This window comes from Microtus pennsylvanicus, chromosome 1 (genome assembly GCF_037038515.1).
Source record: "Microtus pennsylvanicus isolate mMicPen1 chromosome 1, mMicPen1.hap1, whole genome shotgun sequence".
Lineage (NCBI taxonomy): Eukaryota > Metazoa > Chordata > Mammalia > Rodentia > Cricetidae > Microtus > Microtus pennsylvanicus.
Window position 1 is genome coordinate 205,603,470 of NC_134579.1, and position 19,004 is coordinate 205,622,473.

The 19,004-nt window shown below is 43.4% G+C and overlaps 1 protein-coding gene across 5 annotated transcripts in view; it reads left to right on the forward strand.

Moving 5' to 3' along the window:
• The window catches only part of Plekhg1 (pleckstrin homology and RhoGEF domain containing G1), a 216,957-nt gene extending 198,604 nt beyond the window's left edge, over positions 1-18,353 (forward strand). For all 5 annotated transcript variants that reach the window (XM_075949674.1, XM_075949703.1, XM_075949680.1 and 2 more), the window contains 4 exons: positions 443-481; positions 2,406-2,428; positions 6,206-7,844; positions 14,873-18,353. In XM_075949674.1, the coding sequence (XP_075805789.1) occupies positions 443-481; positions 2,406-2,428; positions 6,206-7,844; positions 14,873-15,915 (2,744 nt within the window). In that variant the 3' untranslated portion in view covers positions 15,916-18,353. The remainder of the gene's footprint in view (positions 1-442; positions 482-2,405; positions 2,429-6,205; positions 7,845-14,872) is intronic.
• Positions 18,354-19,004: the final 651 nt, after the last annotated feature.

The following is a 19,004-nucleotide window of genomic DNA, read 5'->3' on the forward strand; positions in this document are numbered from 1 at the left end:
CTGTCCTTCTGTTCTGTGACTCCTGACCCTTGGAAGCCTATCCTACCATTCAGCAGAGTGAGTTGCTCGCGCCCGAGTATCTGTGAGCACTGAGAATTTGAGTGAATTGGGCGGAATCTTTCTAGAGCGGAACTGAGGATATTGCCTAGTTGAGAGGGTGCTTGCCTAACATGCACAAAGCCTTGGATTCTTTCTCTGGCTCCACATAAAGGGGGCTCCTGCCTGTGGTCTCTGTACTTAGGAAACGGAGGCAGGAAGTTCAGGAGTTCAAGGTCGTCCTCAGCTACAGAGCTGAGGCCAGCCTGAGATGGGTGAAAGCTTGTCTGTAACAGACAAATAAAAAGAACGTTTCTAAAGCTCTTAAAATGTCAATAAGTTACTAATTTATTTATGAGAGAAAGTATCGATTTGCAAATAATGCTGGCTTCCCTCTCCCCCTCAGAACCTTCCTCCCGGACGCGCAAAGTGTTGAAGACCAGTGGTGAGTGCAAAAATAGAGTTGCCTTTTTCATTCTTAGTTAATCATCATATAGAAGAAAATTATGTGTTAGGCACATTGTAGATCGGGAGGTTTGATAGCTAGGATGCACAGAGATTGAATGTTTCTACAAGCAAAAGTGTTCTGTTGCAAAACAGTTGATGGAACTTATTTGCAACATAGCTGTCAGACATAAAATTAACATCTCTCAGAAAGAAATGTTATCAACAAAAGCAAAAGAAAAAGGACCCTTAAACATGTAATAATGCATGTAATATGCGTGCTATATATGTATATATATATATATATATGTCCCAACGTCCCAGAAGAAACAAAGTGCTAATATATTTTAAAGTTTAAAAAGACACCTGCATCAGTAATTGAAAAAAGTATTCATTTAATGAGAGAACTGGACAGAAGAAAGCTATGAATTTGATGAAAAGACACTGTAAAACTCTTGGCAGGATGGTAAATTTTTGCAACTTTTCCTGAAAAATATTGAGTAATTCCCATTTAAGTTCAAAGTGGTAATTTGCCCTTGATCCAGCAATTTGACCTCTAGGCTCATATGACTGTGTCAACAAGTCCAACTAGAACTCTGCATCTGTCTCAAGATGAGCTAGGCCTTGGTATGGTGAAGGTCAGGATTCTCCAAGGTCAACTCCTGTCTCATGTGCTCAGGGAACCTGGTACAAGTCCTGTGTTCGTCCTGGTGTAGAATATTAGCTACAGGAACAACCACTATTTCTGGATAGAGTGACCATGCACTATGTAAAGGTCATTCTCAACTCCATAAGAAGTTTAAGTTCAGCAAGTCATCCACGAGACCCTGACAAAAACAAAAAGAAAGAATATTTCTAGACCTCTTAAGATATCAATAAGCGACAAGTTTGTTATAAGGGATAAACTTGATTTGGGTTTGTAGCATTTTAACATCACATTATAAAATGTCCATCTGGGGGCTGGAGAGATGGCTCAGTGGTTAAGAGCATTGCCTGCTCTTCCAAAGGTCCTGAGTTCAATTCCCAGCAACCACATGGTGGCTCACAACCATCTGTAATGAGGTCTGGTGCCCTCTTATGGCCTGTAGAAATACACACAGACAGAATATTGTATACATAATAAATAGATAAATATTTAAAAATAAATAAGTAAATAAAATGTCCATCTGGTAGGAAATAGTATGTTCCTAGCTATCGTGGAATGATCTGAGGTTGAAAAGAATGAAGTCAATCTCTCTCAACCAACACATACCAATATATTTAGCAGAAAAATATACCGATGCGTAATGCATCTTTATTTAAAAACCAACAGAGCGACTTTACACTGCAAGAAGGTGTGAGACAGTGGGTATGAGATGCAGAAAAATGCACACCAGACTGAAGTGTACCTCTCGCGAGGAATTTGTGGGCAGAGAAGCACTCTGCAAGCTTACCTGACTAAACACTTGCAAAGATTAAATGTGCATTAGTAGGGTGTCAATAAGATACATGTATAAATCCCCCTCCATGACAGGATCAAGAAGACCTCATGGATAAAGATTTCATCTTCATGTCTAAAACTCAACAAAAGCATTCTCATGTCTTCAGGGGACTCCCATGGCCTATGACACAGGCCTTGTTTTTCATATTTTTGTTAGAAAGTTTTGGAAACAATTTACCCCTGAATTACTGCTCTCAGGGATACAGAAAATGGCTTTGGCTCATAATGTAGCGTGGTTCTACTATGGTAGAGAATGTGGAACAGATAAGTGAGGGAGGTTTTTGTTTTGTTTTGCTTTGTTTTGTTTTTTTGGAAATCTGGATCTCTTGAACTTCAATTATTAGCAATATGTGTACAAGCGATGTAGAAATAGAAATGCTTATCTAAAAGATACATTTTAAGTTCTCAAACTTAAAACATGTTTTTTTGTTTTTGTTTTTTTCAGAAACTGCACATGATATCCAGAAGGTAAGCGTGATCACATTTCTTCTGAAGGGTTTGCTGTGGGCACCTTTCACCTCAGTGTCCTCCCTTACTGGTCTCACCCCAGCCTGAAGTGTCAACATTTACTTTACATTTTGACAACCGTATCCACTTTGCATTGTTAGCTAGTTGTCCTTGATTTAAGGGAAAGTGAATTGTTTTCAACTTACTCCCTCCCGTTTCATCACTGTCAATCACCAGGATGATTGAAGACTGTGGTCCTAAGATATAATAGCATACAAAGTCCCTTCTATTTGGGAAAACTGAGGCAAGAAGAACGAATGAATGAATCTAGGAGTTTAATTTCAGCCTTGGCAACATAGGGAAACCCATTTCAAAAGAAAAAAATTACAACTAGGAATATAATCCTTCTGCTGGTGCAGCAGGTATGATGTGTGATACAATGAAACTTCGCTAGGTCAAGTTGTATCTAAGTAGTGCTTGTATTCCTCTGACAAACCATTAGGAGATGGTAAATGCTCACTAGGAGAGCTTTGTCTGCTGCCTAGCAAGCCTGAGGTTCTGGGTGCTGGCACACACCTTTAATCCCACCACTCAGAAGGCAGAGGCAAGTGGATCTTTGTGAGTTCGAGGCCAGCCTGGTCTGCAGAGCTAGTTCCAGGACAGCTAGGACTGTTACACAGAGAAATCCTGTCTCAAACACACACACACACACACACACACACACACACACAAATAAAATAAAATAAAAAACTCACCACTGAAGAAAAAGTGAAGTGTTTTGTCCTATTGGACATTGTGTGTTAGGTTACCTGGAAAGAGGAACTGGTATATCCTGACCTGAGTGACTTTTCCAATATGGCCAGTGATGGGTTATCCTAACTCACACTTCCCAGAGTATTTCTTGTGGTTTCTCATGTAAGACCTAAGGATGTACCATCCTCCATAATGATGGGGCTCTAATCATCTCTTCCCCAAATCCCATTTGCACCATGGTTTAACAAAGGGACAAAGGGACCTTGTTGATAAAGGCTGTATCTTCATTTTTAAAAAATCCTAGCACTTGGAAGGCAGAGACAGGGGGATCTCAGTGAGCTCCAGGCCAATCAGGGCTACACAGTGAGACACTGTCTAAAACCAAAGCAAAACAAAACAACAACAAAATAAAAACGGACTTTCAGTTGTCAAAAACTCAACGTGGACCTAGGAGGGGACTTCAGCGGCTCTAGGATGCACTCACGGTTTTTCAGATACTGTTTGTTTTCATCTGAAACTTTGTAACTGTATTGACTCTTCATTGTGAAACTTACTTTCTGATCTTTGCCTAAATTGGGTCACCGACAAAAGTACTCTGTGATAAAATCCTGGAGCCAAACACCTCTCTGTACCTAACTGTGTACAAAAGGTTAAGCTTTCCCATCTTAGGCGACTTTCCAACAGTGCTCAACCAAGTCCATTCAGGACTACCGAGCTTTGTGAAGATAAAAGTCAAACAAGAACAGCAAACAAACATATTACCAGGGTGCTACTTCAGTAGCCAGATTCTGTCTCCTAACAATGATGTGTATCCTCAGAATGTAAACAGATTGGCCTATTGCTTTACCGCAGTTTGGCATCTCTTCCTGAGTATATATCCTGAACCCCTCATCCTGTCTGTCGCGGCTAAGTTCATAAATGAGCTGGGGTTAAGGCCTGAATTCAGATGCACTCCTGCCTTTTGTGATCGTCTCTTGCAAGCTGTTTCACCTCAGCAGGCCTGCCTTCCTCCTTTAGAAAATTACTAACGAGTCGTCATGTGATAATATAATTTTTAAAGATGCCCAATACAATATTTGGCAAAAGGGCAAATATGCCATAAATGATCCTGTTATCAAATTAATAAACACCAAAATGGACAGCGTGGAAAAACAGAGGGAGAAAATGGTTGTCTTGGCCCTGGTAAAATTGAGGTTTAAGACTTACGTACTTCTATGCTATGACTAACCCTACATTGATTATTTCTTAATCTCAGAATTCATCAGGTCTCTGAATGATGGATTGGATACAGTGTTCAAAAATACTGCCATCATTCACTTCAATAGTTAAGAACAATATTAACAACAATTTGGGTTTAGTTACCAAAACATCCATGACTTCTGGGGGCTGGAAGAGTTCCAGGATTATTTCTGCTGCAGTGAGAAATACAGGGCTATTTTGTTATGCCCTCTATATCTGTCATAATTTAATGGATGAATGCTAACTCATCTTCACTGTAAGGAGTTACCTGGTACGTGTGTTTTATAGGCATCACATCAGTGCAGTCTGAATGCAGGGAAAGGAAAAGGTGCTGAATTTTGGTTAAAAAGATTTACAAAGGCAATAAAATTATATAAAAATATTTTATGTCTGGATTTGTGAAAATTTATAAAACTAAATGATTAATTGTTATAGGTTTTAAAGTTTTAATAGAAAAATGTTAGGGTGGGATTTTATTTGTGTGCTATCTGCTGCTTTCTCCTTTCCCGACAAGTGGTGAGCAGTTCTTGCTACTTTGACATTTCCAGTAGGCTACTCATAGTGCTTTTATCAGGAAACATGTCCCGCCCCGGACCGACTGAATCTGAACAAGCCTTAACTATTTCAGCTCTTTGAAGCTAGTTCTTCTGTGTCCAGAATAGTATCAGGTTATCTGCCCCCATCTCCAGTTCCCATGATAAGACCACGGGCCAGTCTGTTCTCCTTGCATGTTGTTCTTCTCAGGAAATGGGATTTTTCTAGATGGCCAACTCCCATCAAGAAATGTTCTAAGTGACAAAAAGTTCCATTGTTTGATTAGAAAAGTTCCCTTATTGGTTGCAGCCAGGCGGTGGTGGCACACGCCTTTAATCCCAGCGCTCAGGAGACAGAGACAGGTGGATATCTGGGAGTTTGAGACCACCCTGGTCTACAAGAGCTAGTTCCAGGACAGGCTCCAAAGCTACAGAGAAACCCTATCTCAAAAAAAAAAAAAGCAAAAACCAACCATGGTTCCCTGTATTTTTACCTCCAAAACAACAGCTAAGCATTAGTTAAATATATTTTGTTAACAAATGTTAAAATACCATTATCTCAACAGTGGTTAAACTCCTGTAACACAGCCTCCTTTCCTGGAATCTATAAATTAAGATCAAGTTCACAGTGAGCCTTTCAGGGTTAAGGAAAGCCTTGAAGTGTGTCATCAAGTCACCAGCAGGGGCTCCTGATGGGACCAGAAATTACAAAAGGACTCTCAGGAGCAGGGCATTGAAATGAAGGCCCCTAAAATCTTGCATACAAGGTGGTATTAAGGAATAGACCTCAATGCATACTCATGTATATAATGAATATCTACCATACTTGCTATATTCTGCTTCTGTTCTGTGGGGGAGCAAAGATTTTAGAGTCAGTTGGGTTTGAACTATAGCCTTACTACTAACCAGAAAAGAAAGATACTGACTATTTCAGAGCCTAGGTTTCTTCAATATAATCCTGATATATCTATACCTGGTTCATAGACTGACTATGAAAACTAATTACAGAAGATACCTGCAGATTGCCTATAGCTCAGTTTTTAATTAAATATCCCTATCCTTTCTGCCCCCTTTTCAAAAATCTGAAGTGCTCTTCAGATCACTTGAAAACCAACAATGGCTAGTGATCATTTTCTCTAACCAGGTGGCAGTCTAGCTACATAGGTGACATTCTCTAACCAGGTGGCAGTCTGGCTACGTAGCTGACATTCCCCCAATCACACATCTTCCGCATGGTGCAATAATTCAGTTGCTATGTGTCTGTCTCCCTCAGGTTTCCAGAGAGGAAGGTTCTTCCCAGGTGACTTCTGCCACACCTTCTCCTGCCCAGAGGAACAGCCAGCCAAGCAGCACCGCCATCGTCAGTATCCTCCGCGGGGGTGGCACCATCAGAAGCCTCTGGACGGATCCCCACGTCAGGCAGTCCTTGTTTCCCAGCCGCCGGTCTCCACAGGAGAATGACGACGATGATGACTACCAGATGTTCGTCCCGTCCTTTTCTTCCTCCGATCTCAATTCCGCCAGGCTGTGCGAAGAGAATACCTCCAGCCGCCCTTGCAGCTGGCACTTGGGACTGATGGAGCCCGCCGAGATCTCCAGCTCCAGTCACAGGATTGTCCGGCGGGCCAGCAGTGCTGGTGAAAGCAACACGTGTCCTCCTGAAGTAAGAATGAGGGACAGCGATGGCTCTCAGTACTATCCTGCCAGAGAACTGCAGAATGGTCCTCAACTAGGAGGACAGGGAGGGATGACTCCCTTTGGGTCGTCTGTAGAGTTGACGATTGATGATATAGACCATGTCTATGATAACATAAGTTTCGAAGACTTGAAGTTAATGGTTGCTAAGCGGGATGAAGCCGAATCCTCTTTCCCCAAATCACCCAGAGACTCTGTTCGCCCCAAGAGCACCCCAGAGTTAGCCTTCTCGAAGAGGCAGGCTAGCCACAGTACAAGCTCTCTCTACTCAAAGAAAGAGGCAGCTCCCAGTGCTCAAGAGGCATCTAACCAAAGCATTCATGAACTCCAAGTAGTGGAAGAAAACATCTATGACACCATAGGGCTTCCAGACCAACCATCACTGGACTTCAAATGCAGTACACTTAAGCAACCCAAAAGGAGCACCTTTCTGGGTCTGGAGGCTGATTTTGCATGCTGCGACAGCTTGAGACCGTTCGTCTCCCAGGATAGCCTCCAGCTCAGTGAAGAGGATGTGTCTTACCCTCAGGGGCCCTCCGATACTGACTATCTGAGTTTCTTGTATGACTCTCCCCGCTGTAACCTGCCCATCGCAGATAAGGCTCTGTCAGACAAATTGTCTGAAGAAGTAGATGAAATCTGGAACGACCTGGAAAATTACATCAAGAAGAATGAAGACAAAGCGAGAGACCGTCTCCTCGCTGCGTTTCCTGTCAGCAAAGACGACGTGCCAGAGAGGCTGTATGTTGAGAGCACCCGTGAGCTGAGCAGAGATTCGGGGCGTGCCTCATCTATGCTGTCCCTTCCGGGGAGCCAGGCTTTTCTCATGCCTGGGCAAAGCAGGGTTGCCAGAGCTAGCAGGGTTAACTGCTTGCGTGAAGATGACCTGATTTCAACAGAAGGCTCCTTCGTGAGTCTTAACCAACTCTCTCTGGCTAGTGGAGTACCTCCTGTGGACAGTCCCTATGAACTGGCCAACTATAGCCTGCCCCAAACAGACCCAGAAAACTCTGACCTTGGGATGGAAGCCACAGATAAGACCAAGAGCAGAGTCTTTATGATGGCAAGGCAGTATAGTCAAAAGATTAAGAAAGCCAATCAGCTTCTGAAAGTGAGAAGCCCAGAGTTGGAGCAGCCACTACCCAGTCAGCATAAGCCCATTCCCAAAGACCTGGCAGCCATCTTGGAAGAGAAGAGGCAAGGAGGGCCTGCCATTGGTATGTTGCGTGCTCTGTTCTTCCTTCTTGACAGTCAGGTGTGGGAACAGGCTTCCCAGTTCCAACTGTCCTTAGAGCGGTCTCATAGTACACAGGCCACAAAGCCACCATTGGCCCTTAGCACTTTACTTCAGTTGGACCATGTAGACTAGAGTGTTACTGGGCCTCAGGGTTGCTGCACATGTAATGTTACTTTAAAGTTGGTGCCTTTAGGAAAAAGTTTCTGGAAGGAAGCCTGAAATGTGGAAGAAGCTACCCGCTTTAACCTATGAAAGAAACATAAAATTTACCTATGAGTCGGCAATGTATTGGGGAGCAGGTGCTTCTCAAAACCATTGGCGTTGAGAATCATCTAGAATAGGGCTGCTGTTTGTTGCAGATCTCCCCCCGAAATGCTTGCCCGTAGCCCAGAGGTGAGGGGATGGCTCAGTTGGTAAAGGTGCTCACCATGCAAACACGAGGACCTGAGCTGAGCTCCCTAGCACTCGTGAGAAGCCAGGTGCAACATGACATGCCCATCATCTGAGGCTGGGAAGGCAGAAACAAGGAAGGAAGGGGAGGTCACTAGAGCTGCCTGGCCCATCAGTCTAGGCTCGGCCAGAAACCCTGTCTCAGAAGATGAGGTGGTGAGTGACCGAGGAAGACATACACAGGCACACACAGCCACGAACATGTAATACAACAAAGAAGCAAGGACCAAAAAGATTTGTGTATTTGTTTTTTGTCTCCTCTGTGTGCCTGCATGTGTGCCTATAAACAATGAGCATGCAGTACCAGAGGAAGCCAGAAGAGGGTGCTAGATCCACTGGAACTGGAGTTGCAGTTGTGAGCTGCCCTGTGGGTGGGTGCTGGACATCCAACCCAGGTCCTCTGGAAAGGCAGCCAGTGCTCTCAAGCACCAACCGATAGCTCCAGCCCCCCATTTTTTAGGCATTTTTCTAAGCTACAATTCCCTTGCTCCACTTATTCCAGCTACTACTTGGTGACCTTAAATAGCCGCTAACTACCGTGTGTTCAATACCGTCTTGCTTGGTTTTGTCATGTGATGCTTCCAAGAAGCTTAATTCTTCCGTCGGACTTCATTGTGGGCATAACTGGGCTTCTAGATGTAACATGGGCAAGAATCAGGGGCGCGAGGGTAAGTGCTTTCTGGTGTGACATTTTGAAAGAGAATGAAACACTGATCTGCGAGAAGCCTTGAGTTGTGAATACAGCATGTGACTCGGTAGAAAAAAAACGCAAGAGGGACGTTCTGCTTAGGATATCTTTTCATCTCAGACACTGATTTCTGGGATTGGGGCTAGGAATCTGTCTTGTTTACTCTTTTGAGACTCATGAAGTCCCAGCTGGCCTCAAACTCGCTGTGTCACTGAACTTTATGAATTTCTGACCCTCCTACATACACACACCCTAAAAGCTGGGGTTACAGGTGGTGCCCCCACACCTGGTTTTATGTGGCACTGGAATTGAACCCTGGCTAGGCAAGCACTCTTTCAAATCAGCCACATTGTAGCTCCTGGAATCTGTATTTTAAAATCCGGCATGTTTTAAGGAATCCTACTCTTGTTACAACCTGTGACACAGGCTAAAATTCCAGGCTTTGGGATATGGAAACAGGAGGATCCATGAGTTCTACCAAGTCCTAAGCCAGCCTGGGCAACATAGTGAGATCCTGTTAAGGGAGGGAGGGAGGGAGGGAAGAAGGAAGGAAGGAAGGAAGGAAGGAAGGAAGGAAGGAAGGAAGGAAGGAAGGAAGGAAGGAAGGAAGGAAGGAAGGAAGGGATATAGAGAGAAAAAAGAAAGAGAGAAAAAGAAAAGAAGGAAGGAAGAAAGGAAGAAATTGTATTCTCTGACAAAGAACTACCTCAGTATTAAAAAAGTCAGTTTTCCAATTAAAGGCAGAAATGAAGTCAGACACAATGGGACACACCTGTAATCAGCACCCAGGAAGCAGGTCTTAGTGTGGGAACAGCCTGGGCTACATAGAAAAACCCTGTCTCAAAAACAAAACAACAACAACAACAAAAAGCAAAAACAAAAAAAAAACAAACTCCCACAAATATAGAAGTTAAAACAAAATGGCATCAGCAGGGTCAAGCAAGTCAGCCTCAGGACAAGGCACATTTGTGCACACCAAAGCCACTTAGACACATGGATGCCACTGACCTTTGTCTGCATTTGACTTTTTTTTTTTTAAGTTTTTCGAGACAGGGTTTCTCTGTAGCTTTGGAGCCTGTCCTGGCACTAGCTCTTGTAAACCAGGCTGGCCTAGAACTCACGGAGATCCGCCTGCCTCTGCCTCCCAAGTGCTGGGATTAAAGGCGTGCTCCACCACTGCATTCGACTTCTCTATCTCCATGGAAACTAGACAGTAGTAAGGAAAGATCTAAATCCTAAGTGAATCCAATAGATCCCTGAGGAGAAAGCGATGCCATAGTTTAAAATATTAATTATCAAAAGCTTCCCATTTCAATTCCAGATAAGGAAGTGAGGACTGGGACTTGGTTTCTGGAGGGTTTTACAGAATCTTTGAGTTCTTTAGAATAGAATTAAAGTCAAAGTTGCTATCTGTGTGACCGTGAGAGAGACTGGAATGTATTTCTTTTCCTCCTGACAATAGCGCCCGTCAAGTCATTTGTATCCTCTCCAATGTTTGTCCTGCCAAGCAGCTTGTTTTATAGTTACAAGAAGTGACTGATGAACTGCAGGAGGACTTGGTGGGGTGGCATAGGTGGCCTCGGGAGAAGATCCCTAGTGGTGATTTCAGCCCATAGCTGAAGCCAGGCCATTGTCTCCCAGGTTCCGAGAAAATATATTGTTTCTGATGAGGAGGAAGAGTTGATTGTGTCAGCAGACTACAGTTTACCGCTAATAGCCAGGGCCAGGCTGACTGGAATACGAGCCAGTCATTAAGATGCAAAACTCTAAACTTGTTTAAAGCAAGCCCCTCAGAACTAAAGAATTGGGACCTACAACTTCTTTGAATAGAATTCTTGTTACCCACCTTTGAAGTGTTGTGATTGCCCATTGGGGTTTCATTTGCCTTTTTCCTTCTGGTTCATACTGTTGTCTTCTTGGGGGTCCCACAAGATCTCTTCTAAGCTTTGCATCTGGGTCTTTTCTTGACATGGTGGGCTACTAGGCTGTTCCTGATGTCCTCCTCCAACAAAGAGGAGCATTTGCTCCTAAGGTGTCCTTCCGACAGCCTTGTCTTCCCTGGCCACATAGCAGGAGCCTACCCCTGGGGCCTGCCATTTCTCAGACCTGGCTCCATCTGGGTGACCAAGGCCACTTCCTGTGCCCACCAGGCTTTCAATCAGTTGACATTATGACTCCTTTTCTCTCTCTTGTTTATCTGGGCACAGGACGTCGTAATCGAATGGACCGATTCTCCCGACTTCTGCGCATGGGCCTTGCCACTTTGCCAGGAGCTTGCTCTCGGTGTTGTGCGGAAGGAAGAGCACCCTATTCACCTGCTGAAACCCTCGAGCATCTTTATTGAACTCTGTCCCCGGGGTCTACAGGCCCCGGGTCACATGTCTACCTATAAATCACCCAACCAGGTCCAGTGGCTCCCACTTTTAGAGCCTCTTATAGAATGTGGCCATCTTGTTCAGCTGATGGGATTCGAGACCAAGGCCACTCCTTGGGTTCATATATTTTGGGTGATATTTTCATATAGGCTTGAGAGTTTTTTGTGTAATGTAGGGAGGGTACAATTCTATGCTTCTGTTTATATCTGAGCAACATGAGAAATACCGATGTTTTTTAATCCTCTACCTAGAAATCAACATGTTTGATATTTCCTGACACAAGAATATTTCAATTTTTAATAATCTTTAATGAAAAGAACTCCACCTTTCAAACTTCAGGGAAAAACAAAACAAAAACAGAGACAGCCTAGTATTATCATGTAATAATAATGTATATGTCCTATATAGACAGTAGCAGAAGTAATATCAGGGAAAAACAAAACAAAAACAGAGACAGCCTGGTATTATCATGTAATAATAATGTATATGTCCTATATAGACAGTAGCAGAAGTAATATCATAGGTAAACTTTGACCCATAGACTAGCCAGGGTTTCTAGGTTGGAGAGGTCAATGGTGGCCAGCGTCTTCTATGCATCTGGCTAACAGGGTCTTTTTAATCACAACTCGAGCTCTGAAAAGTTGTCTTGTTCATACTGGTATCGTGCTAGGTGTAAATGCTCTCCAGTGGGACAATCGAGACAAGAAACAACTGAGATTAGTTTTCCCTTCTAGTGAGATACATTATATCCAGAGCTTATCAATGGTCCCCTCTTTGTTAGCTGAAGATTAAAGTACCCAGTAGGAGTTATCTATGGGAAGCATTTTAATCCAAGGCCATTTTCCTATGTTCTCTTTCCTGCTGTGGCGCGATGTGTTGTCTTGACTGTTGGATCATCTCAGGAAAGGCCCATGAATTTGAAATCCTATGCTCAAAAGGAAAGGGTGAAAAGAAAAATCCACGTAATGAAAGAGTTGAGATCAGCTTCCTTGAAGAAGCTATGTTTGGTGCTATAAGCAAAATGTACAACACTGTTCTCTGAGACCAAAACCTCATCAATTATCTGCAATAATATAATTATATATATATATATATATATATATATATATATATATATATAATCACCTATGGAGGTGATTAGCCAGTATAGTTTTCCTGTTTGTGTGCATGTATTTGAGTAAATGCATATAAGACTTTCTAAATGTATTTATTTGTCTTATTACATATGTGTATATGTCTGGGTATATACCATGTACATGCAGGAACCCTTGGATGCTAAACAAGTGTGTTGGGTCCCCTGGGACTGGAGTTTACAGGCAGTTGTGAGCTGCCCGATGTGGGTGCTGGGAACTGAACTAGGGTTGTCTGGAATGCACCAAGCACTCTTGACTACTAAGCCATTCCTGCAGCTGCATAGGAAATGTACGAAAGAAGCTGGAAAAGGTGTTCCTAGTTGACTAGGGCTTGTGGAGGATTTTGAGGAATTGGTGAGGCTTGATTAAGCAAAGACGAGGAAAGTATGAGAAGAAAAAGGCATGAGAAATACAATGAGTATTTTAGACATTTCATATTACATGAGTATTTTTAAATGAGCTGCCCTAAAGCCAGAAGCTGTGTCTGCCAATAAAACTTTATGGGTAAATTCACGCCAGAATACTGTTATTTGAATTATACATCAGCTCTGCTCTCGCTCGAGTTACCATCTCTTGAGAGCTTTGGAGAAGCTCAGTGCCCCCTGACTCAGCTGTGGATAAGTTCGGGGCTACATACAGTGTGAGAGGGATGGCTGGCGCTCAGCCACATAGCTTGGTCTAAAGTCCCAGCTCCTTGTGGTTGGGTCTCATAGTTAATGCTTTGAAAGGATGGCTGACAGAGAACGCTGCAATGCAAGGAGATGGTCATGTATCTCCTGAGGTGCCACCACATTTGGATTGGTATTTTGAGTCTTTACTGTGCTACTTGAAGAGCAATTTACCAAGTGTTTGCTTCTAGAAATTTTCGAACAATATTCTCTGACCTTAAATGCAGTTTAAAATGGAGTTTAAAAACCAAAGCATCTGGATATAAACTCTAACGAGACATTACACAGATGATGGTTTGCCTCGATTGCTGGGAGCTGGGGTCAAGGGATAAAAGGATGGAGGGGTTGCAGCTAAAGGTACATGATACCCATGAGGTGTTCCCATCTTCAAGGAAGGTAGACTAAAGAAATGGTAGAAGTTCGGCTAAATGCATCTCTCGCTGAGATGTGAAGCGTAGTACCCCAACAGCAGGCCAGCAGGCATGGAATAGTTCGATTATATAGATAGATGCCATTTATGGATTGTCATAGATAGGATGAACGTCATTCCCAGATATCATGCAGATCAGATCTGAGCAATCCACAGGGTGCACAGTGTTCCTATGTGTGCCAGGATCACAGTTGGGGACAGCTCCTGAGTCAATGTGGGCCTGGCTCAGGAAAATGTTCTCCATCGCATGCCATGGGTCACGTCTTTAGAGATACCTGCACTCTGAAGTGAGGCTACACGGAGATGGGGCTGTGGTTTAATTATCAGTGGCAAATGGTTTTTTTTTTTGGAAGTAACTATCAAGTAACCATCAAAAAAAGAACTATCAAGTCCTGTTCTTTTTTTATATTTATTATTTATTTATTATGTATACAATGTTCTGTCTGTGTGTATATCTATAGTCCAGAAGAGGGCACCAGACCTCATTACAGATGGTTGTGAGCCACCATGTGGTTGCCAGGAATTGAACTCAGGACCTTTGGAAGAGCAGGCAATGCTCTTAACCACTGAGCCATCTCTCCAGCCCTCAAGTCCTGTTCTTAAGTCAGTGTCAGATTGTATTCAGTTGTGGAGTGCGTGAGCAAGGGATCTGTCCTTGATGGCTTGGAGACATGGGCTATTGCTCTTGGCTTTGGGGGAATGGGAGAAGATACGTGAGTTAGTCCTTACCTGAGCTGAAGGTAAAGAACTCTCCCAGATGTTGGCTGTCAGGCAGCAGCACTAGAGGGTTATTTGGAAACCAGGGGTGTTGGAACAGCTGCCAGGAGCCAACCTCTCTAAGAAAATTTGTCTGAGAGCAAGCAATAGTCGCATGAAGCCAGAGGTGACTATAGCACTGTGGTTCTTCTTTAGTGGACATGAGGTGTCTTTATACACCAGAAGCTCTGGCGTTCTCATTTGATGATGGCTTGTTTTCAGCGTTAACACTATGTTATGGATTAAAGGAATATTCACGACATACACTGGACCCTGCCGGTCCACTGTTCAGATAAAACTGTGTAAAATTCAAAGAACTAAATGAGCTCTATTTTTATTAAACTTTGGGTTATTTTTGTTAGCATTGCATTCAGTAACTTCTTACCCTTAATCTTAAGTCTACTGTCTGTCTTTTAATACATCTATTAGGGTGTTATGTTCTTAGAGCTAAGCTTCCCAGGCAGGGATAAGCCTATGTGTACTTATTGCTTCAATGTATGCCTTCCAGGTGCCAGGATTGCTGAATACTCCCAACTGTATGACCAGATCGTGTTCAGAGAGACACCCCCTAAAGGACAGAAGGATGGCTGGCCCAGGACCCAAGAACCCTCTCTCCACAGGCCTGCATCACCTTCCCAGGCCCAGCGTGCTGGTGAGGACTGGCTTTGGCATTCATCCTACAGTAACGGAGAGTTAGCCGATTTCTGTTCCCAGCCAGAGCAAGACTCAAAGTCAAAATATCCCACATTAGAGGCCATCACCAAAAGCATTCCCAGACAGTTGTCGGCAGCTTGTTCAGTGCCTTCTCTTCAAGAATCGGAGCCCCTGCTGGGCTCTGCGCAGCGCTGCAGCGTGGTGGTTAGCCAGCCCCACAAAGAGAACTGCCAGGGCTATCTTTACAACTCGCTGGGTCGCAAAGCAGTTGGAGCTAAACTCCAGCCTTATAGCAGGCCCCAGTCATCTTCCTCAATCTTGATAAACAAATCTCTTGACTCCATCAACTACCCAAGTGGGACAGAACAAAAGCCACTGCTGTCTCTACAGAAAAGTTCCAGAGGTGCGAGCCAACAGGACTTGCTGTCGGGTGTGGTGGACTCATGTCAACAGGACACTGGAAAACGCTCTGATCTTACCCTCCAAGACTCACAGAAAGTTCTGGTGGTAAATAGAAATTTACCCTTAAGCGCCCAAGTAGCGACACAAAACTACTTTTCTAATTTCAAAGAGACTGAGGGAGATGAAGATGACTACGTGGAAATAAAGTCAGAAGAGGAGGAAGTGGGGCCGGATCTCTCTCTGAGTCGGGGCAGGAAATCTGACCCAAGTATCCCAGACCCTGGCTGTTCTGGAAACCTTTGTAACCACGGCACGTCTTGCTCTTTGAAAGAGCCCGTGAGCGGCAGGCTTGGGCTTCCCCCTTACTTGACAGCATGTAAGGACTCCGACAAACTGAATGATTATCTGTGGAGGGGGCCATCACCCAATCAGCAAAACCTTGTCCAGTCTCTGAGGGAGAAATTTCAATGTCTCAGCTCCAGCACCTTTGCCTAGGATTCTAGAACTGTCTGAATTGGCTCCTCGGGCTTACCAGTTACCAATAGGGATGAGGTGTTTTGTTGTTTTTTAAATATATGTACTAGTTGAAAACAATTTTGTAACTGCTAGGGGTGTAAAACACCCCTTCCTTGCTTTACAGCACCGCGGCGGCGCTTTGTGCTGGCTGACCGCTACGTTTCCCCCATATCCTGACGGTAGCGCACTTACAGCTCTTAGATGACCCCTTCCCCACACCCCGAGGAGTTTCCTACTGTGACTCAGAGGCAGCATGAGTCTCTGTCACAGTGCTTCAAAAGAGAAAGTAGAGTTATTTAAAGAGTTCTATGTGGCATTTCTGTTATATTTATGGCAAGACTCAAGAATGACGCGTGCCAGAGACGGGTGGTGAGAATATAACCTCATCGTGCTTCAAGGTCCCCCCACTGGTGTTCCGATTGCATTTGGATGCCGACATGACGTAACTACTGGAAAAACTCAAATGCAGTCCTAGGATCCACTTGCTATTAGAAAACAAAACAAAACAAAAAAAAGACCAAAAAAAAAAACCCACAAAAAACCCTTTACCTGTGTTCCTAGACAAGGCCCAGATGGTATGCCACTAATCATGGTAATTCTACAATTTCGGGGTGAAATAAACTATTTTTTCATGACTTAAATAAATCCAAGCTCAAAAGAATGTAAAACAACTTAATTAATAGATGAGGGAGACTTCTGGAACAACCTGATTGTTTCTTCATGTTGCACCTAAAAAAGAACTGCTCCGCCAAACACCACAACCCAAAGCCCCCCCCCCATACTTCTTTCTATGCCCATCTCTCATCAATGCAGCATAGATCCGCAGTTAAAATAAGACAAAACACACTAATGACTTGTCTAGAGCAGTTCCTCACAGACACTTCTGAACGCCCCACTTGAGAAGTCTTTGTCACAGAGATGGGAGTTTCATTTCCAAACAATGGTGGCACGGGGCCTCCTTCAGTGTTTCAGAACATATAGAAGACCCGAGCCTCTGGTTGCTGGGCCCTGGCTAGTCACTTCCTCTTTGTTGTAACTGTAGTTCTCTCCAGCATTGCACTGTGATACCACACCAGTCTAGCTCCTTGTAGATAGGGACGGAAGATGCAAAGAGAGAAATGAAGACAGACGTGTTGCTGCTTCAGAAAAGCGTTTTAATGAAGGCCCCATAAAGGCTGTCAGACTTTTGTCTCACAGTACCGTGTTCTCATTTTACACAGGGGGAATATTCTGGAGTCTTTCCTCACCCTCTCAGTTTCCATTTTAACTTATTTCTCTTTGTTCAAATTAAACAGTCAGTTCCATTTAGAAAGATATGATAGGAATTGTTGGGAAAGATGTCTGGCCTATCATAATGGTAAGCCCTAATAATGAATCACACACAGCTTCCCATGATCCTTTTCTTCTTGTTAACTCCAGGCCCCTTTCAGCTTCAACTGTGCAACATAAAAATGTGACCATCCTTATGTTACAAATAAGTTCCTACGGCGTTTGTGTTGTTCTTGTTGCTTTGAGTTTCCTGTCCTTCCGAACCCTTCACTCTTCCTGTAGTGACCGAGACAACATTTGGGGCTGAAGGTGACACTTGGTGGTGGAGCCCTTGCCTCGAGGTCTCAGGCCCTGACTGACCCCCAGCACTGATTTACATGGTTCTGAAAACATTCCTTCCCCCCCCCCCATGCTTTTATTTAAGCATGACGTTAGTTTTCCAGATAAAGCAAGAGCAGAAAAGACGAGAACTCTGTTCTTAGAATTTACTAGACAAGTGCAAACACATTTGTATCATTTGTTTGGTTTGCTTGTTTTTTTTAAAGTTACCTGACCCTGTTTCAAGAGATGTAGTTTACTGTTTTGTTTTTTTCTTTTTGTCTATGTGACGCACATTCCAATATAGTCCACGTTACTGTTCTGTCTGAATCTTAGAAATGATTAATTCTTCCCACCAGTGTATTGTTGCACAGTTTGGTGTCAGCCTACAAAGGTGGGTGTTGTACAAAATGACTATGTATACAGTCCTTTGGGTTCTAGGATAAATCTGTAGTTTTATTGATCACCTCTGTGTAGAGGCTGCAGACTTTGAGAGCCGTGTATGTATGTATGTGTGTGTGTGTGTCTGTGTGTGTGTGTCTGTGTACGCACGCGGATGCTCCCTCAATGTTATCAATTCAGTGCTTTTGTTTAAAATGGTTTCTTTTGCAGGTGGGGTGGCAATGTATATACTTGGGGGGAAGTTTTATGTACTTAAAAGTTCTTACCTGGTTCCTGTGCTGAAGGTTCCAATTTTTTTTATATATAAGTTCATGTTTCACCTCCTTTGTTTTTCTGTGGAGAAAGCAGTGCATCTTGGAAACCATGGTTTAAATACTGTATATAAGACAATTAAAGTTAGTAATGTCCATTATTTAATAAAGTTTGTAAAGTGCAAAGTAAAATTTTGTTTGAATTGTGTTTGCACTAGAACATATGATTTTTTTCCCCAAACCATTTGGCTATAATACCCTTGTCTTGCCTTGTGAGCCACAAAGAAAATGATTCAAAATAAGTTATATCCTAGTTAACTTTGTCAACTTGACATCGTCTACGAGAAAAGTCTCATTTAAGGACATTCCTAGATCTGATTGGCCCATGGTCATGTCTGTAAGGGATTGTCTTGATTATTAATTGATGTTGGAGGGTCCCTCCCACTGTGGGCAGCACCATCCCTAGGCAGGTGATCCTGGACTACATAGGAGAGCCAGCTGAGCATGAACTGGTGAGCCAGCGAGCAAGCTAGCCAGCCCCATTTCTAATGGGTTTTGCTCTAGCTTTGCAGCTTGAGTTCCTGCCTTGACTTCTCTCAATGCTAGACTGTGGGCTGGAAGCGTAAGTAAGCTGAGATAAACCCTTTCCTTCCCTAAGCTTCTTTGGTCATGGTGTTTCTTCATCATGGAGGAACTAGGGCAGAGGACATACTAAGTCTCAGTAGCTCATGACAAACCAGTTGTCTAGATTGCTTTTGAAATAATAAACTTAGGGTTCAAAATGGTTTCTGTTTTATTGACAGGAAGCTAAAATAAGCCAGTCACTAG